The 26,060-nt window shown below is 37.1% G+C and overlaps 1 protein-coding gene across 1 annotated transcript; it reads left to right on the top strand.

Annotated features, from left to right (window-relative positions):
* Window positions 1-1,522: 1,522 nt before the first annotated feature.
* Window positions 1,523-22,367, top strand: RNF32 (ring finger protein 32). The gene is given in 6 exon segments (XM_027648424.1): window positions 1,523-1,607; window positions 15,533-15,802; window positions 21,358-21,446; window positions 21,865-21,902; window positions 21,904-21,964; window positions 22,152-22,367. Coding segments are annotated over 6 exon segments (759 nt in total).
* The last annotated feature ends 3,693 nt before the right edge of the window (window positions 22,368-26,060 follow it).

Raw genomic sequence — 26,060 nt, 5'->3', positions numbered from 1 at the left:
CTTCAGGCTCTGCCATGAGGCTCTTCATGGACTGCAGGTGGATCTCTGCTCTGCCATGGACTGCCATGGGCTCCAGGAACAAATCCTGCCTCACCATGGTCTGCACCACGGGCTGCAGGGGAATCTCTGCTCCAGGCATTGGAGCACCCCCTCCTCCTCCTTCTGCACCGACCTTGGGGTCTGCAGAGTTGTTGCTCTCACTTATTCTCACTCCTCTCTCTGTCTGCAATTGCACTTTTCCCTTCTTAAACACATTATCCCAGATGCACCACCACCATAACTGATGGGCTCAGACTTGGTCAGTGCCAGGTCCATCTCAGCAGAGCTGCTTGGCACTGGTTCTATTTGACATGAAGCTTCTGGCAGCTTCTCACAGAGGCCACCCCTGTAGTTTCTATGTAAACCCAATACAACACTGAATAAACTGTCACAGCCCACCATTGAAACCTCCCAGCAAAGGCTGTGTAAGCCATATACCTCGGACACAGACCCCACCAACTCACTCTCGTTGCAGGTAACCTGTTGTGATGCCACGGGCTCAAACCTGGAAGTGAACCTTACTTACTCTCAGATGTCTAAGTGTCCATTAAATGGATGAGCTGGCTCACAGGAAGTTAAGCACATGCTCAAGCATTTTTTCAGTCCTGGGTGACAAAACACTCACGCCACAGGAATTGTCAGTTTTAAGCAAGCTAAAAGCACCTAAGAAAAGAAGAACTGTAGCATAAGCAAATCTGACTGCTCTCTCTTCCACAGCTGAGGTAAGGGTACAGGTATGATTTGAACTGGTTTGTGTTCTACTCAAGTGATGATGACTTTGGTCACTGAGTGTATTTTACTAGTCTCTTCAGAAAGAATGATCTAATGGGGTAAAAGAAAATTGCTAGGGTATCTTCTAAGGTTCAGTTCTTTCACTTACTCTCCCTGAATCACCACCTAAATCACCTCTTAAAATCACCACTTAAAATCCTCTTTCAATGTCTAAATATAAACAAATAAAAAACAAGCCAAATCTTTTCCTCTAGTACTAGGTTTAAGAAGAGTATTATATGATTTTCCTCAAATAGCTACCTAAATACAGACATGTTACAGTGGTAGTATCCTTAACAATAACACTGTTATTCCTTAGCAGCTGGAAAGAAAGATTACCTTCTAGAGACCAGTAAGGAAGAATGACATGAATTTGACCTGCAAGAAAATTCTACTGTTGGAAGTACTAAGAATACAACTGTGAAAATGGGAAATAAGCAAAATTTTCAGTAAAACACGTTTGGAAGTGGAGCACACTAATCAGTTACAGTGGCAAACAGAAAAAAAAAAAAAGATGGGATAGTCTTCAATTTAGAAAGTAAACATTTTTTTATATTACAATCATTTTCAGGTACTCGTCATCTGACATCTGTTCTAGCAGTAGCCTCAGACAATAAAGACAACACCTTTGGATTCTGAACTGCTATTTAAAAAAAAAACAAACAACACAAACAAACAAAACTAGAACAAAAACATAACAATGCTTTTGATGATGTCAGAGGAAGCAGAATTTGCACATGCAAGAACTGGAGTTAATCAAAATGGTATCTCTGAGGTAGTAAGGAGGCGCTACAAAGGTGATGAAAAAAAAGCACCACCAGAAGGTTCTGGTTTACAATAGAGAATGCACTGACTGCAGAACACAGTGTTCTTAAACAAGGCTGTCTCAGACTTCCCACTTGACCATCTTTATGAGAGTTCACAGCTTCCCCAAACTGTAATGATTTGGACTGACATTCTCAAAAATTTGTCTGATAAAGGCTGAAGTTTTTGAGAAATGTTGACCTAAAATTATTCTCTTCTTTCTCAGGGATGAGAGGATGAAAGCATTGCTTCCCCTATTACCTCCTCCCCCTCTTTTTATTCTAAGTAAAAAATACCTTTCACAGCTGTTTGGTGGAGATGCTACAGCTCCCTCCATGACTCAGATCGGGATTTGGAAATATGGCATAGCAGTTGCCATAGCATCAACATTCTGTTGTTCTGTTGTCCACAAATTAAGCCAAGTTATGAGCTTCTGCAAATCTGCCCACACAGACTGAGAGGAAATTTTGACTGTGTAGCAGATAATAAGAAGCAAGCTCCACTGATTGAAACCTGTTGAAACCAAACTGAAACCTGTTGGTCCAGTTGGAGTGTGTGCCCCACATCCTCCCAAATCACAGATCCATCCCCTCACAGGGCTCTGCCTTTCTGCCTGTGTGCACCCACCAGGCCCACTGCCTAGGAATGAAAGCTGGAAATTTTCTCCCTCCTGTGCTTTTCATTGCCTCTGTCTGTTATCCTTCCTCTCCCCATTCAGGGTTAGAAAGGATATATTGCAAATTATCACAGTGGAATGAGAACCAGGTAGAAAAGGTTTTGGATGATTGGATAAAGAATCTCAATTACAAAGTTCACGGTGAAAGCTCAGTCACGTAACAAAGAAGAACAAATGACAGTAGACTGTCCAGTGCCTCCAGTGACTTTGGCAATCAGCATATTTCTAGGTGCAATTTCACAATCACCTTTCCAACAAATTTGAAATTTTATTTCTCTCCACAGGATGGCATTATAAATATTAAGGATGAAAAAGAACTCGAGCACTCTGGAATCCCCCCATAACTTTTTCTCAACACCTCAGCAGTTTTTGACTATTAGATGTTCATCTACATGAAGCCATTTCATTCCATGTACCAAGAGGGCAATAGTCTGGTAACTCATCACAGCTGGGCAGGAAATGAGACTGACATCTTTAAGACCCTCTCTCATTTACAGCAGGAGTTGAAAGACAGGTAATGCATAAAGAAAAGAAAAAAACATGGTCTTAAGATAAAAAATATAATCCTCAAGTATTGGAGTCTTGTCAGCTTTGGCCATAGCATCACTTACATGATGCTGAAAAAGTCACCCTGATCTTTTCACTGCTGAGCCCTGACTGTCTGGCCCTTACTTCCTGAAAATCCAGATTATATATGAGATCACAGAATCTGATTTATGAAATGGCTGAGAATTCAGAACTGCAGGAGTTGGCTACAGATCTGCTTTCACTACAAGAAGTGTAAAGTACTCTGAAATGTGTGAGGTTTAAGGCATCTCAAACTGAATTGATAAAATTAGTCATCACTTTTACCTTGCATTTCACCATCTTTCCCGTCCTTGTGTGTTAAATAGCAACAATACATTAAACAGTGATTAACCAAAGGATTAATAAACTATCCTCTTATAGTAGCACTATAGAAAGATACTTGAGGAAGTTGATAATCATGTATTCAATACTGGACAGAATGGTGTGGAGCAAATAACTCAGTGGCATGCACTGAGCAATTGAGATAAAAAGAAACATTTCATAAAGCTCCTATTCAGTGGTGTCTATTGTATATGTTAAAGGCACAGACATCTCACAGAAAAAAGTAGATATGTAATCATGTAATTTACCATCCCTGTCAGGGTGTGGATGAACAAAAATTACCAGAATTAAGATTACCTATGTATTTTCTGTTTTCTCTACACTTGACTTTACAACCTTAACACTCTCGTAACAAAGCCTGTGATATACTGACTTACTAAAAACAATTTTTCCACTTTTGAGTGTTTCCATTTCAGGGATTTGTAAACACTTCTTTTATATTAAAGTCCTACTAACATTTACAAAGATCATGAACTTTAAAAAGTCACTGAAGTTTATATTCAATAATATTAGTTTATTATACATTTCTAGTTATTTAGAATACTGTACCTGCCTTTCAAAAACACATGCAAATGCTATCATTTATCATGCAAAGGTGTAAGACCATGTTCAGTGACCCATTTAGGAGGATATGGGGGTAGAAGCCAGGAATCTGAAAATATCCACTTTAAAATGTCTCCCTTCTTTAACTTGAATCAATTAAGGAAATGGTTTGCCATTAAACTATGGCTCTCCCACACACCATTTAAATACACACTTGACTCCCATTGAAATGGTCAGTTCAACTTAAATTAGATTGAACTGTGCATAAACAAAAGGCTACTGGAGAGCACAAAACTCCCATAGCACCCTCTACTGATAAAGAGGGAGTGGGATTAACATTCATACAGAGCAATTCCACAGAACAGGCAAAGTAAGAGAAAAGTGAAAATGGGTTTTCATTGCGGTTCAGAATTTAAGCTGCTGCTTCATAAAGGGACCCTTTCAAGACATTACACTTAAAGGCCCAGTCCTGTAGTCCTTACTCTGGCAAAATTCCAGCTGAAGTCAATGGGAATATTGCCTGTGTAAGGACTATTCAAAATTAGTCAAACTGTCTGAATATCATTCAATCAGCTCTAATCACTGCATTGAGAATAAAGGCCGTAATTTTGGCAGTTTTTGTCACTTTAAATTCTTCAACAAATACTTGCATTATTCTCTGTAAATCATCTTGCCAAGCAGTATTTGTCAAATAATTGGACAATTTTTTTCCATCAACCATTGAATAAATTATGAATAACAAGCACTGATTTAACCATGTGACTCCCATCAGTCAATTCTTAAGTTTCCTATGAAGGACTTAACTGGGGTTTTTATTGGTGGCTTAAACATTAGAGAAAATCTCATTCAACAAGAACTACTCAGCGACCTTTCCATCAGTATTGAAGACATCAAGGCTAAAACTAAATGGTGATTTGCTTTTTTAATTGTATGGACTCTCATAAATGTTATCATATTTTTGACAGAATGTCTAATTTCACTCATTATTCCAAATTCTGGAGAATAATTTTAGAAAAAAATATATGCAAATATCTTCTTCGGAGAGATGATATATTTAAAGAGATTTAATAACATTTGCCAAATTAACAGATATATTTGGAATAAATATTTTCTCTCAGTAACAGAAGCTTCACATAGGCACTACAGCTACAAAACTATCACAGTATTAGCAACAGTATTTGTGTCTCCTATTCAACAAATATTTTGCTGATTCTTTTACCATTGAGACAAACTCTAATTAGAAATATGAGGGTCATTAGGAAATTTTAAAGGGAGGGTGAAGATCCAGATTTACTACTTTTTACTGCTCTGTTAATAAGAAATTAAACTAGAAAATAAATACACATTAAAACACATTTCATAGGCATTTAAAGTAGAAGTTTAAAATTTCTTTTGAAAAAATAGGGAGAAAAATTAATTTAAAATTAGAAATACTAGGGCATCAGAGTGCGCTGATCACCAGTATCTAAAATATTAAGTGAATTCTGATTTAGAAAAAGAGACAAACCCTTTAAAAGATCTGTTATTATGCAGTACAGTACCAAGAGAAAAATCTTGATTTTACTTGAACTTCTGTAGCAGCTGTTGTTACTATTACTTGGAACAAATAATTTTGGATATTTATGATCTCATCTGAATTTGCTCTTCAGTAACACCTATTCTCCTTCAAATGGCACACACCCTGTCATGATAGATACACACACAAGGCAGTCAGAACCAAGCATATGCACAGCCAGGGCCTCTCCTCCTTTTCTCTCTGAGATGAGCACATGGGCTCCTTGAGTGACTTTCTACTCAGGCCAAAACAAACAAAAACCAATAATGATGTGAGGAGGCAAGGGCAAATGAGCAGATGGGCAAAAAAGATTGTCAGAAGAGTTTATAAAGCAATAGTGACTGGTAAAACAAATTAAAATCTAACAAGGAAAAATTAATTATAGTAGGCATTACTACTCTATGCAGCGGCTTGCCCTACAGACCCAACAGGGATTCCCTCTCTCTCTCTCTCCCCCGTGTGGATGTATCTATATGCACATTTTCTTGTCTCTTATTAACTTTCATTAACTTTGTTTTTCCCTCTCATTAATTCACCTTTTATTTCAGGTAGTATCAGGAAGTGCAATTAGCTGCATCAAGAACATCTCTGCTACTGAAATTATTTAGCTGGTAACTATGTTTATAATTAAGTGGTTTAACATCACTTTATTACATCTTCTCAGTTGCTTACAACCTTGCCAAACTTCAGTTGTCTTCCATGCCAGGTTTCTGTCTTGGGAAGAAACTTTTCTGGAAATTTTCTGTAAAAGCCTTCTATGTGAGTGGAAAAACTGTTTTGTCTACATTCAAAAAACTTACGCCTTTCACTGATATTGTTGATGTGATAACTGCAGAAAAAGAGATAAAATTTGGGCGTGTCCTTCTACGTATACTCAAGGGAGTCTTGTCAGAGTTGGCAGATTTACAGCCTCTGTCTACTGCTAACATGTTCCATTTTCCCAGAGCTCTGAAAATAAAACCACATCAACCATATATTAACCCCAGCAGTTGACCGTTGTCTATTCTTGTCCTACACAGGCCTTTTTCTGCAACCAGGGGACACCAGAGTAAGAAGCACAGGGCCTGAGATCAGAAAAACTGTGACAGTCTTGCACTGCAGCCTAAGATGTGTGGATGCCCAGCTGGGCAATACAGCCTGGGCAGTTTAACCACACAGCTCTCCTGTGCTCACTGCTCCCCTTTCATTCTGTGGTTCCTAGGCAGTATAGTTAAAACACTCCTTCCTGATGCCAAAGGAGTATAAATATAGAGCTGGGAAAAGGTGAGAGAAAGAGCTGGACTGGAATAGACTGGGTTAAGACAGGGGAAATCTACATCCTACAGCAAAAATAGAGAGCAATTTTACATTGACCGTAAAAACTGATCCTAACCAACACTCAAAAAAACCTCCACATCTCTAAAGACACACTCTCTAACCCTCACAACCTTATTTCTGTAATTATGTTGGTCTTTTACTGTAGGTCTCTTCTATAATCGCTCTGGGTTTTCGTATTAAAAACACATTGGGGTGGATTCTCTGCTGGTGTAAGCTGGCACAGTGCCATTGATTCTAGTGGAACTGTGCCAATTTTCATCAGCTGCAAATCCGGACCATTCTTGCTAATTTGCTTGTAAAGAAGCTCCCCACATGCCTCTAATCATTTCTATTTTCCCCCTTGACCCTTCCCGTGTTTGAGGTTGGGTTTTTATCTTAGAAACGTAGTGAGAAAATGCTTTATTTTGTTTCATCAGCAAATTGGGATGTCATTAGTCACCACTTCCAGCCTCTCCTCCAAAATCAGACTCACAATAGAGTGCAGCACAAAAAGCTCTGCAGCACCTCCACGGTTTGTTGAGGTGCAGGACACACACCCTGCAGCTTCCACAGAGACTCAGGTGTTAAGACCTGCTCTGTCAGAAAAGGAGATGGCACATGCTTTGTCTCTGTGGCAGTTTAAACACATCTACAAAGAACCTTGGACATTCCCCTGACTGATTTATTTTTCTGATGAAAGCTTTTGCTTTCTATCACCAACCTAATTTTTCCCCACATTGGCTTTAATTGTCTCACCTTAATTAACAAGGGGGTTTCTTATGATGAGTTGTGTTTCTAGTTTCTGTAGAAAAACCTTGTGTAGCATTCTTTGTGGAACATGTCTTTTTGAGAAAACTATATGGGTAGTTCTACTGCCAAACTTCTCCATTAAATTGTTAATCTTTAAAATATATTGCAAGGCTGGAGCAGCAAGATATACAGCTGCAACAGCCAGAGTTATTTTTCCTTAGAATTGTACTCCATCCAACCTCTTTATAGTTTCAGGTTTTCTACCTTTAATGATTTTATCAATTAAGTTTCCTAACACCAAAAGAAGTTCACCATTCTAATTCCTGGAATCATTCTCAGATCCATTTACCCAAACACAGTTTTGTGAAGTTGTCTACCTTCACTTTTTCTCTGTTGTATCACATTTTGCTGATTAATTACCTACATTTTAATAGGAATTCAGTTAGCAATTCTTTAGCTCCTTCAGATTCCTTGGATGAATGCCACATGTTCTGACTTTCACTGTCATTTAATTCCATGGTTGCTGCAAACCCTGTATATACATCACTGCTTTTGGCAAAGATTGCTCTTAGTAAATAGCAAATACTAAGGCAAGTAGTTCCTCATGATCTGCTCTGCTGAAGTTCTAAGCCACCAAAATACTTTATTTCTGCATAAGCTCTTTGTCTTAGTTTGTTCCCTTTGTACCTTGGTGACTTCTCATGTATTTCCAGCACATTGGCAGTATAAGTCTAAACTTTCTTCAGATTTCCTCTGACATGTTTGAGATTAATTACACTTGTATTATAGGGAAACAGCTTTGAAAAAATAATAAAACCTTATTATTTAAAATACACACCAATAATGTCATCTACCTCTACTCGCACTCTCCTTAAAACCACATTGGAAAACAGTCTTTGCTTTGTGCTCCTTACTGTCATTCTCAACCAATTCAATCTAGTATTTAGCCCAGATATTCTCTCTTGCTCCTGTATACTCTTCCCTTTTCTTGCCTAAAAAAAAAAAATAAATATGTAATCTATAGAACAGCCTCCCACTTCCACATCCAGATCTCTTTCCTACACAGTATACAGAAATGAATTAATGTACCTCATTGATTTTTTTCCCGAGCACCATATTTCACAAGTGATAAATTATACCTATATTATCTTGATGCCAGACATTAAGCCCTACTCAGAGTTTCCTTTAAGCTCCTTATAATCAGTATTTGCAAGTTTTATTATTTTACTGAAAAGTTCCTCTTTAGAGATATCTTTTCACCCTTGCTGCACCACAGATGCAGTTGCTTGCTTTATCTTCTGTTCTTGGGCGTATTATGCAAAGGTGAGAGGTCTGAACAGTACATAAGAAATGGGACATTTTTGTCTGCAAATGCCAAGAGGAGAAAAGTAAAATTGTAGAAGAATACTTTTTCTTGTAAAGAATGTTTCCTGCTGCATACACTTTTGTTCTATCAGGAAATATTTTTGAGTTGCATAAGTTGCTGATGAAACAAAGAGCAGAATACTATATTGTTTAAGTACCTTAATTTTTTTAAGTTGAAATCTGTATAATGAACAAGGTGAACAAAAGACAAGAAAATATTCTAGGCATCGGCAAATGTCTCAAGAGTGGTCTGACAAACCCAGTCTATTCAGATTAGCAACAATAATTGAGGGATGACTTGATGACATTGTTAATGTATCTTTTCAAGGAGAAAATACCAGTTAATAAAGAGCTCTTCAGCCTAGCTGAGAGAGGCATAAAAAGAGCAAATGGTTAGAAGCTGATGCCAGAAAAATTCAAATGATATATAATAAAGAGTAATGATGATTAATCACTTGAACAGACAACCTCCCTCAAGTTATGAAATTTTTAGATGAAAACAGAATGGCTTTATGAAATATATGATTTAAACAAATGGTTTAATTTCTAAATTTTGCTACCTGCATAAAATTCCTTGTACAATCTTAGGAGCTCAAACTGGGTGATCAAATTGTGCCTCAAACCTGAAAGTTTTAACATGTGACAATACATAACTTCCAGAATCATGGAACCATTCCTAACTACTGCTGGTTTGTTTTAATTGGCTTTTTTGCATTCTCTTAAAATGGTAAGTTTGTGAAACAATTTGCTAACCCTCTGCCTTATTACACAAAAGGTTAATTTCCCTTCAGACAGAGCAGGTAAAAAGCAGGTGAAAGTTGTATTTAAAAAAACACTCCTGTTTCAAATAGTATTTTACGTAGAAAAAGAGAGAGAGGGAGAAAGAGATACAAACACCAGCACTGGAAGTATTTAAAGCATGCTCTGAAAACCTCTGTGATGACAGTTTGAAGAAAGCAGCTTTATGTGCTACTGAGCCCATCTCTACAATGTCTTTTAAATGCAACTGTTTACCTAGAAAATATAAGCAAGGGCCAGAATCTGAACTAGATGAGGCACCTTTTGAGTGCAGACACTGAACTGAATCCTTAACTAATAAATTGTTCCACACCTTTGTCTGAAACAAGAAAAGCAAAGGTCTGCATTTTCTCACAAGAATGCACAAGCCCCCTCAAAAGCAATATGGTTTTCTACATCTAAGTCTCAGTATTTGTTGACTTAAAGAGTTTGTATGAATGACAATGCACATCACTGGTTTGTTACTTCTGTCATCTGTGCTACTGAGTGTACCTTGGCTCAGATCAAAGTTGAAAGCTTCTTAAAAGATACACAAACCACAATGTGACAAATAGCATGCTTTGTTTGACACAGCAAACAAGAAATTACTTTCATCAACCCAGGAAAAGAATCCTGTGTTTTCAGTGCTAATTCTGAAGACCGCAGTGATGGAACCAGAGCTTTACTTCATCCCCAAGGAATGAGGACCTCTCCAAAGACAAACAGAAAGGAAGGAACAATATCAGTGCATTAAATGCTGACAGTGGTACGAATTAGAGGCTTGTACTCTACGGTGCACATTTGCAAAAAATTCACCCTTTACACAATTAAATGGATTTCCCACAAAGTGAAAAATGCCTCCACTGAACAAATATTAATCTGACCGGAAATTATGGATTAAAACATAGACAGCACTTCACAGATAGATCCAAAACTAAACATTCCTACATCTATCACATTACACAGCCTAGTACCACACATGGTTAATGCACAGGCATCAGAAATATTGCAAACAAGATGCTATGTTCTTTTTACAGTAACATTACCTAAATAATTACCAATGCATTCTTATAAAATACTTGAAAGTTTTTACAAATATAAGGCACTTCATATCTGTAAATCCTTACTACATTTGCACAAATTGAGTAAAAAAAATTCACTATGACATATGCTAATAAAAATCAGTGGTCATATACAAAATTTACATTCAGTTTGGAGTCTAATTTGATCCAGAAATGTATATATACAAATTTCCCCTTAAATTAAATTTTTTCTCGCAGAGAAGGAAGTAATACTTACTTAACAGAACAGATTTTTAATTCAGCTATGAACAAATTACAGCCTTTTTACTAACTTGAAAGGGCTTTGAATGAGACCTAGTAACATCTCTACTATCCTTACGAAATAAAATTGTGCAGCTTTCCTACTGACTTGGAAGAATGCACCTGGAAGTTAACAGAAGTTCACAGAAAATGTAAACAGTAAACAAAGAGCACAACAAGGAAAAATACAGAATATGCCTGTGTACACCTACAAATAAATAAATAAACACTGAATATATGTGAACAAATAGTAAACAAGGTAAAACATTTTCAAACTGTGAGAAGAAAGAGCAGACACTGTATTTTGATAATTAATGTCTGATTCAGTTCTCTTAAAATAACCTTTAACAGGGCAACTACAAAGCTCTGTGACACAGTGTTCCTTGCTGAGTCAAAGGCACGGCTCACATGTGCAGATTTGCCAAAACCTGCCCTCCTCAGTCAGTAGAAGTATTTCAAGCTGGAATTCCTTGTTAATGCACTCAGATTCAGCTCTCATTCTTTATGATAACAGTGCACTTGATTCTCAGATGAAAAATTGGCTTGTAAAATTTTGGTAGCATAAATGGCCTGATCTCCAGTGGGGAAAAAAAAATCTGTATGTTTACACATGCAAAGGTTTACCCATCCTATTCACTGTCCCTGGAGCCTAGTTTGGAGGCATTGACATAACCCAACATCACTGTAACTGGTACATAACAACCCTTTCAGGGAGAAGCTTAAGATGGGTATAGAGCTCATCAAGCTCATTTACCACACAGGCTTTACTTGTTGTGCCAAGACACATTTTTATAACACATTCTTTTAAAAAACACCATTCAAACACTGATAAATTTGAAGTAGCCTACACAAAAGTACTGCATTCCTTTCAAGTGTTTTAACATTTTTATTACGCTCCTCTAACATGACTAAGTGTAAAAACATATTACAGACAATAAGTTTCATAATATAAAGATACAATATCAGTGAAGCTCATTTCAGTTGCTGTGCTAAAAAGTTCACTTCAAATCTTTGAACTAGAATTACTGTTTCTGTATCAGATTTATTCCACAGACACAATTTAATAGCTCTTCCTGAAAAGTTGCTCTCCTGCCATTGATGACAGCAGGCCACCTGCCTCTGTTAATTAGCAATACCATGTCCTGTTGCAGCTCTATAACAAGAAAACAGATTGGCTCTTCGGCTGGAGCATTTTGTTCTGGAAGACCAGAAGCTGTTGAATCTATGTCTTGCTCCTTCAAAAAGGTTTTAAAACTTACTACACCCATGGTACCTCTGCTGAATGCTGCTATTCTGTGACTAAAATTCTCATTGTTTCTAAGTCTTCTTAAAAAAGGATTCTGTAAAAGTCAATCATTCTAGACAGTTCCTTCATTTCAGCACTATTTAAACATACAATTAACATTTCAAAACTATACACATGGATAAAACCAGGTATCATTAGTCACTTATTAGTCACCTTCAAAATAGGCAGTGTGTTCATTTTGTTAATGTCCCTGGAGTGCTTAAAGCAACCTTTTGCATTTTGAGTGGAGGCTCTTCGTAAAAGGTGGCACTTAATAAGAAAGAGCAATTACTATGGCATGTTACTCTCCAGAAGACTGTAGTATGAATTTTAATTTCTTCCTGACCATGTTTCTTCTAAGGCTAATAGAGACATTTTAGTTTAGAAGCAGTAGGAAGTACAGTAAAAGTGAAAAGCAAAATAAGAGGCTACACTAATCTTCTCTGAGTTTCAATTAAGGCCCAGCACCTCTGGATTAAAGGCTTATTTTAACAAAAAGCCTTAATTAAGCATACATGTGTATAGGATCACCTTAATGAGGCATGACAGAAACAGAAGAAATGGCAAATATTATTTTAAAGAAGCTTATTAACAACTTTAGGAAATTCTGTCAAAGATTCCTAAAAAAAAAAAAAGTAATGCAATACTGAAAAGACACAAGAATGTTGAACCAAGTTCAGGCATAAAACAGTGAAACTAAAATAGGTGCAAGAGAGATATTTTTCAGTATCTTTGTATTTAATTGATACATATTAATGATTTTCCTACACATCAGTGGCTTTAATTTTACAAATATTACAGCATTGCCATTTCCATTTAAATTTTAGACAGGAGAAAATAATTTTCTACTTTATTTCCTAATTTAAATTTATTGATAAAAATCTTTAGGAGTTTATATTGTAAAATATCCCTTCATCATCTTACTGAGTTGAATTTAGTGTTTGTCTTAACTTGCAAGTTCACTTTAAAAACCGTTATTTTATCTTTTCATTCCTGCCTTTGGAAACAATCAGTGATTTAATGTCATTTTAAAGATAGCCACTTCAGTTGCTTTTTACATCATCCCCTACAGTAAAGAGAGGTATTCTCATTTGCAGATTTGACTTTAAAGTAATTACTTATAATTACAGAGAAGTGCATCCAATGGATTAATCACTCCATTTATATGCTGCTCGAAGGATTACTCTCAGGACAGCTTCACTGCTTTTGCTTGGAAAATGTCAGTTCCACAAGAAAACAAATCTCTCAAGTCCGTGGCAGCTGAGAAGGACTATGTCAACTATTTAAATCCAAAAAAATAAATGGCACACCTGGACTTAAGACAGCATCTACACCTGTTCTCATTAGAAATAAAGGGCCATCAAGTGAGAATAACCAGGAAAATAGCCAGAGAAAGCCTACACTCCTACTGGGGGGCTAGAGGTACCTTCACATGGTTCTGGATCTGCAAGAAACCTGTCAGTGCTTATGAAAGACAAGGGAGTGCTTCTGGCTCAGGAAGCCAAGCTCTAAAATCCTGGGAAGTCCCTGAAGGAGCTGATACTGTACTAAACAAAGTCTTACCATCCCCCTCAGCCCTCTGCTTTCCAGAGGTGGACAAAGATTGGACATTAAAGGACAAAGCTCTTTGTGTGATCTGTATGGACACCATTCATCTCATACCATTCACCACCATGTTCTCTTTGTATAGAGGATTTTTTTTTTTATGGTGATGACTCTGTTATGGAGTTGCCAAAAATACAGGTCACCCAAAATGGCAGTGAGGAAGCTGATGAAGGATTTGGAACACAAGTCTTATGAGGAGTGACTGAGGGAGCTGGGGATGTTTAGCTTGGAGAAGAGGAGGCTCAAGGGGGGACCTTATCACTCTCTGTGAGTACCTGAAAGGAGGTTGTAGTGAAGTGGGTGTCACTCTCTTCTCCCAAGTAACAAGCTGTAGGATAAGAGGAAACAGCCCCAAGTAGCATCAGGGGAGGTTTAGATTGGATACTGGGAGAAATTTCTTCACTGAAAGGGTTGTCAAGCATTGGAACAGGCTGCCCAGGGAAGTGATGGAATCACCATCCCCAGAAGTGTTAAAAAAATGTGTAGATGTGGCATATACACATGTAGATGTGGCATATAGGGACACAGGTTAGTGGTGGACTTGGTAGTAATGGTTGGACTCAATGTTAGAAACTTTTCAAACCTAAAATATTCTATAAATCTATGATAACTACAGGGCCTACCTCCCATCTTACTTTTGTGTCCCTGCCCATGGCAGGAGGTTTGGAATTAGATGATCTTTAAGGCCTCTTCCAACCCAAAGCATCCTCTGATTCTGTGAAACAGAACAGCATTGTAGGCAGTGGCTCCCCTTTGCTACAGACACTGTTAAAGGGTCTCTCTTCACCTTCTGCCAGACTCCACTACTGAGACACATTCTCCAGCTGTACCAGTGAGGATGTTGAGATCACAGCAGAGCAGCTCCAGCCCCGAAGGGGCTGCTAACATCATCCTTGCTCTGCATGTCACAGGCTTCCTTGTCTACAATAAACTAATCTTGCAGAGCAGTTCAGTGGGATTTATTGCTATGGCTATATTTTTATCTCAGTTCAGCTTGAAATTTGTGGTTCTGAAGCCATTCTGTGTCCATCTGGGTAGTTGACTGGGGGTGAAATAAGGTTGACAGGGCAGGGACACGGTGGTTTATGGATCCAAAGTTCACTTCTGTGCCTGGAGCAGATGTTCTCTCCCATGGGAGCCCTAGGAGAAAACAAGTGAAATTGTAGTGAATTTCTCATCTGCTATTGATGAGACTGTTTCTGCTGAGAAATATTATTCAAATTCTTGTACATGTCTGTTTGTAAAGCCACACTATTCTTGTAAAATCAGCTAAAGGCTATCAATTGGACATCATGATCTTATACTGTGCGATTTCACATCTCTTAAAATAAAGCATAAGTGTGGGGAGAAATGGAGGAATAGGTAGATAAGCCCATTCACTGTATAAAAATAATTCATTCTTATTTATATTCAGTATTCTGGAAGGCAAAGTTAGCCTTTGGGATTGTTTTTAATTATATGAAGTTAAAGTGTGTTTGGGCATGCCAAACTTGTATAGTTCTTAATGGGTTTATTGCATATAATAATTATAGGCTCAGTAATTAAAACTTAAAAATTACTGCTATTTTATTTAATATAAATGATAAATCAAAGATTTCATTTGACTTTTTATAAGTTAAAACTAGGATGTGTCAGAAACATCAATCTTAAATTTCATATTATGGTAATTGTATGTTAGGCTTCAAGTACTGGAGTTGTATGTGTATAAAAGCCTTTGACAAGTCAAAAATATTGGCTAAGAGTGGAGTTTCTTTTATTTTAGTGTAATATGTACAGGTTTAAATAATTTACAACAATAACTATTCAAGATTGGTTGGGAGTTCTTGCCTTTTTAGGGCTGCTCCTCCAAAAGAGAGATGATACAGTTTCTGCAGTTTGTCTACAGGATCATATAATACACACTCATCAGCTCCAGGATTTTTCTTTAGCAGAACATTTTAAGTCAAGGATAAGAGATACCAAGAACATTTACAAACCTGTGAACAAAGAAATGGGCAGAAGAATAGTGGGTACTGGACTAAGAAAAAAGAGCACTGACCACAAAACCAAGGCAGATGCAGAAAAGGAGTATCTTCTTGATCCCAGTACTCCACAGCTAAAGTTAGGTAAACCATTCTGATTTGTATTTTTGGTTTTTATTTAAAATAAACTAAAATGAGGACACTGAAGTTTCTGTTCAGTAAGATAACTTAATGCTAAACAGCATAATATCTGTTTTAAAATTTGACAAAATTCAGCAGTTCAGGCCATTAGGTAAACAATGGAATTGCCATCAGTTGCTTGAATAAGTCTCGTCATATCTGAAGTGTATATTAAAATATTACTCTTGTGACAGTGCAAGTAAAAAGGAAGATAGTGCATCTTCATGAAGACAAATTCTTCATTAAGAAGCAAGAAGAATTTTTAATGTATATTGAGTGTTATAACTTTCTTTACCTTTTATTCTCAAGGAAACAGCAGTGATTTTGATACTGTATTTATTTGGGGAAATATTTTAGCATTAAGATTTTTTTTTTAAGCCTATTTAAAATTGTTTTATTCCTTATTCTGTAAAAAGACATTTACTAGTGCTGCATGAAATGTATACTTCATTAATATCTACCCACCTTTGCTCCAAGTTAAAAAGGTTTGTTTTTACAATGGTCCTGGGGCTAAACCAGGGAAGAATTAACACCTGTAGTTAAATACCTTTTTCAATTTAGAAGCAAACATTCAACAAGATAAAAGTCACAGATGTGAGGGCTTGGAATGATGCCTGGTGAGAAAATTCACTTCTAAATAGTATTATAATAATATAGTTGTGGAGCAGCAACAGATGATATTGCTTAGAAAAACAAAGCCAGGGAGCATCTTAACAGACCAGGAGAGCAAATGTGCTTCCTATCTTTCAGTTTTAGCCTTGCATTTCCCTTTTCTAAAGGCTTCAACATTTTTATATTTTTCCCATGAATGTCTTCTTGTCTCCATCCTTTCAAGCTGCCTTGATTAGGCATTACTTACAGGGTCACCTGGCTCCACAATTTTCAGTTTTAAACATAATGAACTTTCATCGTCCTTAATAGTTGTTTTATTTATTCTTTTTCATAGAAACAGCCTTGGGCTTCTCTGAAGATCACGTTGCCTTTGCTATAGCAGAGTCCCAGCTCTAAAGGGAGCCATGTGACTCTCGCTACAAGCAAAGGCATCTTCCTTTTGGAATCAGCTGGAGGTTAAGAGGGAAACTTCAAATAACAAAGAAGTGAGTGTAACAAGTGACAGGACAATGGTAGTAAAACAAGCTGATTATTACTATGTTTACATGGTTATAGTTCTAAAGATGGGCGGGGTTTTTCTTTGGTTCATTTTGAAGAGAGGATAACGGAGGGGAAAACAGCAAAGAGGTACCTGGGTTAACACAAGTATCGAGTGATTGTGGAAGCTAAAGTTTGTGGTGAAAAAATGCAGCCCAAGTGTTAACATGTTCTCTGCAATTATAAGATGAAGCACTTTCTCTTTAAATCACAGCACTTACTGAAATGTCCCATATAAATGTTTGTGCGAGTTATTCAAAAGAATGTGCTAAAATATTTTTTGAAATGGAAGATGTTTCTGGGTTTTGTTTTTTAGAATTTTCACCTGTAGTCTCACATTATTTTAAAATGCTTTTGCCAAGCTTTCTTAATAAGAATTGTGTGGTTTAAAACTTGCAATTGTGAAACAAGTTTGAAAATGTAATTCAATGTAACTTTGTCTTCTTGAGTTTGTGGGAAATCAAACAAAATCACATAGGCCTCTATAATTCCTTTTTTTTAATAGGCACTTGAGTCTGAAAATCAAATAATAATAGTTTCAAGGTTAATGCATGCAATCATTTTGATAAGCTTCATTTTAGGATAAATAACTTTGATGTAAATTGGTGTGTTAATAGATGGGTTGGGCTTATAAACTTGATGCATAAGGATGAAAATTCTTGAATGTCTTGAGCTGTGATAAATGTAAGTTTTCATTACTTAATTTTTTTTAAAATGCTGTTTTGAGAATATCTTCACAGAGTCTTTTGCTTTGACCACACATCCCTTCTTGTGTGTCCTGCTGCCAGTTTTCCTTCACCAACTATGTAGTATAAAATCTTTCCTTCCAAACACCTGTATAACCTGTACCTCACAAATATCCCAGCTGGTTTGTATCAATTTGCAGTTAGGTTTTGCCACCAATACCTTCCAGTTTCAATAATCCATATGTGAAAATTTTAAATATGCTTTTTTTTTTTTATACCCCAGGGATATACAGGTGGCTTCCCACAAAGCCATCTCATTTTCTTCCTTAAAACAAAACCAGTCTCTGACCACTGTAGTTGGAAGGAAATCAAGGGCAGGCACTTTTTTGTTGTGATACTCTCTTTCATGCTATGACTGCTTTACTTTTTTTGTTCACTCCCTCCGTACCCAGATTTTCTCATCATTGCTTGTACATATTGGACTATCAAAATGGGACCTTGTTTCTTGAAACCTTTACAAGGTAACAAAAGTAATGATGTGGTCTATGTGAGCAAAACTACATGCAGCTAAATCACTGTTCACATTGTTCCAAAAGCATAAACTGACCCAGCTTGAAACCTCAAATCCATCCTGTTGTTCTAAGATATGGATTCAAACAGATTTACGTTTGAAGGATGTCATGACCTCACAAGGAAGTAGGGTAGGTACATAGTTCAACCAAAGGGAAGAAAGTATTCCTTATAATTTCTTTAGCACCTCACAAAAGTTCTCTAAAAAGATCAAAGGCAGTTTGTGCAAATTTTAGATGATTAATGATATACATCTGTAGATGGATGTCTCAAAAATTAACAAATCCTGTCCTAGAATAATGAGATACTTGAGTGAGGGGATCACCAAAACCCCATTCTTTGGTTTGCTAGAATTCCTTTTCCCTTCATGACTAACTAGTACAATGTATTTGGAAACACAAGCTGCCTGATAGGGTTTTGAAAGCTTATACAGAACAAATATGTCTTGTACAGTAATGTCAGATTTATGCAAAGACTCTGGTATGAATGAGTTTACCCTTTCCTTCCCATTTAGAGCTAGAACTCTCATCCAGGTGCCATCAGTTTTCGTTGTAATTATCGCATATCCCTCTTCCTTTCTTGTTTTGTCAAATACCATTGAAGCCTCATCATGGACTCATGTTTTTGGCTTATTACACATGCCTTGGACATTCCTCCATGGATTTTGGTAAATCCACACAGGCTGCTTCTTCTGGTCTTCAAAGATAGAAAATATCTATTCTTTGTTGTACCTACCAGTATATTTTTTTACTACTAAGATACCGACTCTGGGCTTTATCTGCCATTTGTGGGGGCAGGCAGGAATACTGTAAGTATTTTCACTGATCCCTTCTTTAAGAAGGCAGAGATTTCACATGAACATACAGCAAGGCACCTCACAGTTATCATTTAAGATCAACAAGCTCAGCAATCACAGTGAACTATCCCTGGCGTCTTGTGGCAATATCTTTGTTTCTTTATGCTCTTTATTTCTATTGCATATGTTACAGTTTCATCACAATTCAGTATTTTGCAGCTGCAACAGTTTTTTATTATACCACTTTATTCATTTTTATTTTTAAGAATACATAAATGCAATGCTGGAGAAAACTTCACAAATTAATTCTAACAGAGATTTTATTTATACTGAGGATTTGAAATTATGTTATTGTGCATTGTTACATTGTTTAGTTAATCCCAGTTTAATGGCTCTGAAAAGGTAACAAAATAAATCCAAATTACTCACAAACAAAAGTTTACATTAAAAAAATCCTATATAAATCCTCTAAGTAAAAGAAGTTCTGATAGTTACTGAATAGTTAATTCATTAATGGTTTGAGTTGGAAGGGACCCTAAAGATCATGGAGTTTCAAGCCCCCTCTCATGGACAGGGACACCTTCCACGAGACCAGGCTGCTCCAAGGCCCATCCAACACGGCCTTGAGCACTGCTCAGGGATGGGGCATCCACAGCTTCTCTGGACAACCTATGCCAGGGCCTCACAGTGAAGAATTTCTTCCCAATATCTAGTTCAAACCTGCCCTCTATCAGTTTGAAGCCATTGCCCCATTGTCTATCACTCCATGCCCTTGTAAAAAGTCCCTTTCCAGCTCTTTTGTAGCCCTTTTAGATACTTACTATGAAGAAGTATGTTGCCTGTCAGTGGTTTGTCTGATGTTATTTTGCACATGACATGGCAGAGGAAGGTTGGTAGTACTTGTTCACTGCTTAAGTTATGATAGTAGAGAAGGTAATCAGCCTTTTTATCTGTTCTTTCAAAGCAGGTATAGATTATTTTCTGCTTCATTTAAACTCCTGTTAGATATGATCCTGGCCTTCATTCATCAGAATGCTAAAAACACTCGCTATTTATACAACCTAAGATATATTTTGTTTTCTCACAAGTTTCATTAATTGCAGTTTAGTACAATAGTTATTTCTATTTGGGAAATGGAAATAGATGTAGACTTAATACCAGTCAGTTACTTCCTTAGGTTATCTGATGAAATTCCTGCATTTTACCTTGATGGCTTTGTTCAATGCATGTGTGTAGCATAAGCATAAATACATCATGCTTTATTACATTCTCTCATCTATCATCTTGAAAATATTAAGCAAAAGGGACAAGTGACTGATTGAAAAGAGTGCTGCTTCAGAGAGGTGATGATGGCAATTAGAAGAATTATCCCAACTGCTTGCAAGTTTCTTTCTGCAGTGCATATTTAGGGTAGTTTTTTCTGCCTGTTGTCCCTTTTAATTTTTCAAGAAGACTTTTTACAGCCAAGTCTGTAATGTGAATCAAAGCCTTTCAATAACCTTAGATGGAGAGGTTTTGCTTCCTTTTACATCAACTGAAAGTGTATGACTGTCCAAAGACGGGTAGGACAGATCTGGCAAAAGACCATTCTGCCAATTTTTGGCTACCCTGAAAGTCTAAAGTTTGACAAGAGAGAGCAAAAGACAACACTCATTAAAAAGGTTACTTCAGATTTGGCACAAAAAAGGGAAATGCCTCTGGAATTCTTTTTGTCCTCGGTGTTTCGTGAGCTTTCCTTCCTCAAGGGAAAAAGCCACTGTATCTGAAAGCTTTGCCTTCAGCTGGCTGCTGGCCATTAATCCTCTTGTACTTGCCAGCTCAGAAGTGCTCACTACTTGTTCACTCTTTTCCCAGCTTTTCCTTCCTCTAAGAGCCAACTGCCTTTGTTGTCCAACTCTATGTCTTTTGTCAGGATGTAGATCATCAGCATTTGGTGGGAATTTAGGTCAGATAAAGGTGAAGTTTTCCTGTAGCCTGTGAACATAGTTTCTCTTTTGGTTTTGTTTTGTTTGGGGGTTTTTTTGGTATGCGTGAAATGCTGCATTTGATGTGTATCACTTCTCTAAATTTAACATCTCTGTTGGGAAAAGGGAAGAAAATTAATCAGCTTTCATTTTAAGTGTTTCTTTTATAATCTTTCCTCCAGTCGGTAGCATTTGGCATTTCTTCCTTTCTGCCACTCCATGCATTGTAAATACAAAATTCACAGATACACAAACTAATTTTATTTTCACTGGAAAGACTGTGGTAGTAACAGACAGAAACTGATGACCTTTCAGGCAGTCAGATTTTTTCTTGTCAGCGTTTTTTACTTTTAGAATGCTTTAAAGTCAGGTTTAGTTCTTGGGGTTATTTTTCTCCTTTGAAAGAACAGGTGCTGCATTCATGTTCCCATGTACTCCATAAAGTGAGTACATTTTCATATAACTATTCAAGCACATAATAGATGAGTATTTTAATTAAACCACTTAAGTGAATATCTTAATGACTTAAATGTAATCATCTTGAAAAGTAATTTTGATTCCAGATTTTTATGATAAGAAATATAATTTAAGGCTATTTTATGATGAAGCACTTTATTCTTTTTTATTACCTTTTTAAAAACTGTATGGGAAAGTGTAGTTCCTAACTGAGCTATACACGGATATACTAAGCTGGAGTACTTTAATTCATGAAATTTCGTGCAAACATATGGAGATTTACAAAATGCTCTTAACACTTTAATTTTAAAAATATGCATCTTGTAGAGTGTTCATGGATTGATGAATAAACTGTTTTTCTGTGCCAATGAGATTAAATATAAGCAATTGTAATTATTTTTTCAGGCATGCCTGAAAACCTTTGGAAAATTTACAGGCAAAAAGTTGTTCTATGTGTAGAAAAGAGCAGTATCAGACCAAAGTGATACATGATGTGGCATTTTTGGTTATAATAAAAGTGTGCTATTAGGTAAGCTTTACTTCTGCTACCCATGTGTCACTGGACTGTATCTGTTTCTAAATAATATTCCAAAAGTGTTAAACATTTGATAATAGACAGAATGAATGCACTGCAAAAGTTAAAGTTTGAAAAAATGCGTAAAATTATTGTTTCATATAAATAGGTATATTAGCTCGAGTTTCCTCCTCTTGAGCAAAATTTCATCTTAGGGAATTCAAGCTTTCTGGAGGGATATATTGTTAGAAAACTGTAGAAAGACTTGAGAGAAACAGTGCCTCCTAAGGATAGTGTATTAAGAAAGCAATTATTTGAGAAAATGTTATGTTGCATTCGCTTCTTTGGTCTGCTTCTTTTGTGTGATTCACCTTCCTTAAATCAGAACTCCTAAATATCAGTTCCCTTCTTTTTCATTTGTTTCTTCTTATTCGTATCAAACAGGCAGCACGGGAGTCACTCAGTTGTTTTGTTAGTCTGTTCATTCCACTTAGAAGGAAAATGATTTAAATATTTAATTTTAAGGCCTGCCAGCTGCCTAGGTCAACAATATTGGGCTTTTTATGAGGCTCTATGTTTTCCCTTCTCTTTTTGATAGATCTCAGTGATCTATTTTCCTATAGAATCGTATGAAGGGGGTACAGTAAGGGGAGAAACAAATAAATCCATGAACAATCATTACTTCCTTTCACCATTGCCGTCCTCTCACTGAACACTGAACCAGGTAGTTCCATTCCATTGCTTTGCCCCTCTCTAACTTCTGCTCAGAGAGCAAAAAGAGAGCTTTGGAGTACAGACCCCCTCTTGCTATATTCTATGTTTCTCTATGACAGTGAGATTGTACCCTAGAAGGGTCCTGGCAGAGTGGTGGAACAAAACTGGTGCTGCTGCTCTACTCATGTGCTGACAGTGGCAGGAGGGAAACACTGCTCTCAGCTTTAAGGCTGAGACAGACTGCTGCTTGCTGTGCTGCCTCTGGAATCAATGAAAAGTCCTTCCCTGTAGCAGAGAAAATGAATATGGGGGTGACTGAAGAAAGCTGATGTTACACTCAAAAGTGTTCAAGTACTTAAGTTTGGAATAAACGAATCCATTGGTGGGGCGTGACTGTCCTCAAGAAGCGTTATGAGAACAGAAAAGAGTAACACTTAGATCTTTCTGCATGAAGGACCAGGGAAGCAGCCATATGCTTCTTTCCCAATAAGGCTGTCAGTTTTCCATGGGCCCAACATACTATGCTGAGCTATGAACAGGGTGTCACTAATGGGAAGTTGAAGAAGGTTCCTAAAGTATCATCTGTCAAAATTTCTGCCACAGAACTTCAGATGGCTACAGCAGCAATCTACCAAGCTACCTATGGTGGGCTGGCTTTTAGGGTCCCTGTTTTTTGTACCTAATTTAGGGAGAAAAAGCTTGATAGACTGCTCACACTTCATCACGCAATTATAAAAACCATGGGCAGGTCTTCATTCAATATAGTTTCCATATATAGTCCACAGTAGTAGGAAATCATTTTCATATGTAACACTTCAGGATTTTGCCGGGAACAAAACAGGTACCACTTTTTCACCTTCTATTAAGAATACATTTATAGTCTTCTCATAACAATTAGCCAGGTTTAAATGAATTCAGTACTTGTTGTGATTAAAGGATATGTACTTATTTTTCTTAGTGGCTTTCAAGTGGCAACAGGAGATGAGTTTTCCTGCCATTCACTCTTATACTTTTAAGTGTTGGTTAATGAAAACACTAAAGCAAGTTTTCACAAGGAGCTATCCATTTCCAGATGTTAAAAAGCTTTCCTAAAATAAAACTTGCTTCTCAAAATTGTGCTGTGCTTTTAAAATGTCACTCCCTAAACATTAGCATAACCAAAAGGGGTCACAGTTGGGAAAAAAACTAATTTATTTTTTAATAACCCTGCCGCCTCTGGAAGGATCACAAAGGTTAAATGTCAAGTCTCATACACTTAAATAAATATCACAAAATAAAAAACAAGGTCTGAAATATTAGTACTGGGACGGACACATATTACTTGTTTCAGGGTGCTACAGTAGCCCTTATTACACCTGCCATTAAAATTTTTAATAATCTAGATCAAAGTAGATAAGAAAGGTCACTGAAACCAAAGTAGGCTACTTTTTAGCACTACTATACACAGAGAGCAGTGTGTTGCTTCAGCATGTTAGGTAGTGAATTTCTTTGATCCTATCTATAAATGTCACTCTGTATGTCATTTAATTGTGGTATAGTCTTTTATTGGTGCAATTAAATCTTTTCAAATGCATTACATTATCTCCAGCTCCGCTAAAAATCTTGCCATTGTTTAGGAAGCGAGGTAAGTCATTGTGAAATGATGCAGTTGACTTTAGTTTCTTCCTTCCCCCTCCACATGATTTCTCCCAACGATTTTAATTTAAATCTCACCAAACAGTATAATGGTCCTGGAATTTGTTTAGTCGTTTGACTTCCTTTATCACACGGAGATGGTAAACATTCTGTTGCTAACTTGAAGTGGCTCCAAGCACCAAAACTAGGAGGATATTAAACCAGTAAAAGCTTATCAACTGATTCATTGATATGCTGTAAATTCCAGCCTTTTCATTTTACTTTTGAGGGTTGCCATAAGTCAACACATTAGTAAGCAATTTGCTGACATTGGATCACTTAAAAAGGCTCCCCTGTGGACAAAGTTCACCTCGGCACTTTGTTTCACCGTTTCATTTTATCATAGTCTTGTGCTGCTGTACAGATGACTGATGCAGTTTTGCATACCAATGGGGTATTTCACATACTCTGTTTGTGCCATTCTAGTCGAGCTTTCAGAAGTTACAGACTTAAAACATAGAGGCATGGTGTTTTCAGAAATAAATTCAATCAATCAGTTTCAGTTGTTTTAGGGGGGGGAAATAAAAGGTTATTCAGTATTATGCATTAAAACAGCAGGATTTAATATTTAAATCCCAGAACATGTTAACACTAACAAATTATACAAAATGCTGATTTCCTTTCTGTTCGCATTGATAGTTTAGGCTGATTTGCCAGCTAGCAAAACTTCTGGATCACATTTCAGCTATTTTTTTTTTTTTCTTCCCAACCTTAGACTTTATTTGCTGATTGATGGATGTGAGTTGGGTCAGGTCATAGTGCAGAAAATACAAGAGTAGCTCAGAGGAGATAGTATCTTAGCAGCAGAGGAACTTCATGGACCCCTGTCTCAGGCAGAAGAAGAGTTTTCCACTTTATTTTTACAGTTCCAGCTCAAGGAGGCTCAGGAAAGGACTTTCAGGATCACTTAGTGAAACAGGGAAAGGAAGTGCAAGCTTGGGGAACAAACTGAGGGCTTCTCACTGCTAAGGGAAGAAGGAACAAGCAGCAGACGCACAGAGAGGGGCTTAATGTGTCCCAGCCCACGCTGCCCCCTGCCCTCAGCTCTCCCTGGTGGTCAGTTGTCGTCAGCAGACTGTCTAGTCCGAGTTCACAGACAGAGGGCAGGTCCTGTAAGTACTCCCTGCGTTCCCTCCCATCTCCCATTCACAGAAATAGACCCTGGATAAGGGCTGAGTCACAGCATGGTTGCTATTCTTCAAACTTTGTGTCCTGAGTAGCTTTTGAAAAGCACCATCGTGGCTGCTCTACCTTTCTGTTACCTCCCTCCTCACCTGCTTACAAACACAGGCCAGGTCTGTTCAAGTTTGATACCCATATAAATGAAGACCAAGCAAAAATCAGGAGCAAAATTGTTTTCAAATGGATCGACCTTTACTTGATAGTGAACAGAAACCATAAGCTATATAAGGGTTAGGTGTCATCTTACCTTGTATTTCCTGAATTTAGGCTTTAAAATTAAATCAGTAAGAGCAGTTAAAATTACAATGTGGAGTAGATTCAGTTCTAGTACCCAGGTAACAACAGTTCAGGTACACCTTACTAGGGTTGTTGTTGCTTAATTGAATACATAATCACTTTAGAATATTAAAGACATAACCTAATTGAAATTTAGTGCATTAGTATTTCATGAGTCCTTCAGGGAGCACATGGTGTCATCGTTCAGGATTGTTTGGGGATCACAAAGTGTAAATATTGA

The sequence above is a fragment of the Corapipo altera genome, unplaced genomic scaffold (assembly GCF_003945725.1).
Source record: "Corapipo altera isolate COAL_440 unplaced genomic scaffold, ASM394572v1 47, whole genome shotgun sequence".
Taxonomy (NCBI): domain Eukaryota; kingdom Metazoa; phylum Chordata; class Aves; order Passeriformes; family Pipridae; genus Corapipo; species Corapipo altera.
This window is presented reverse-complemented; position numbering and strand designations above follow the sequence as displayed.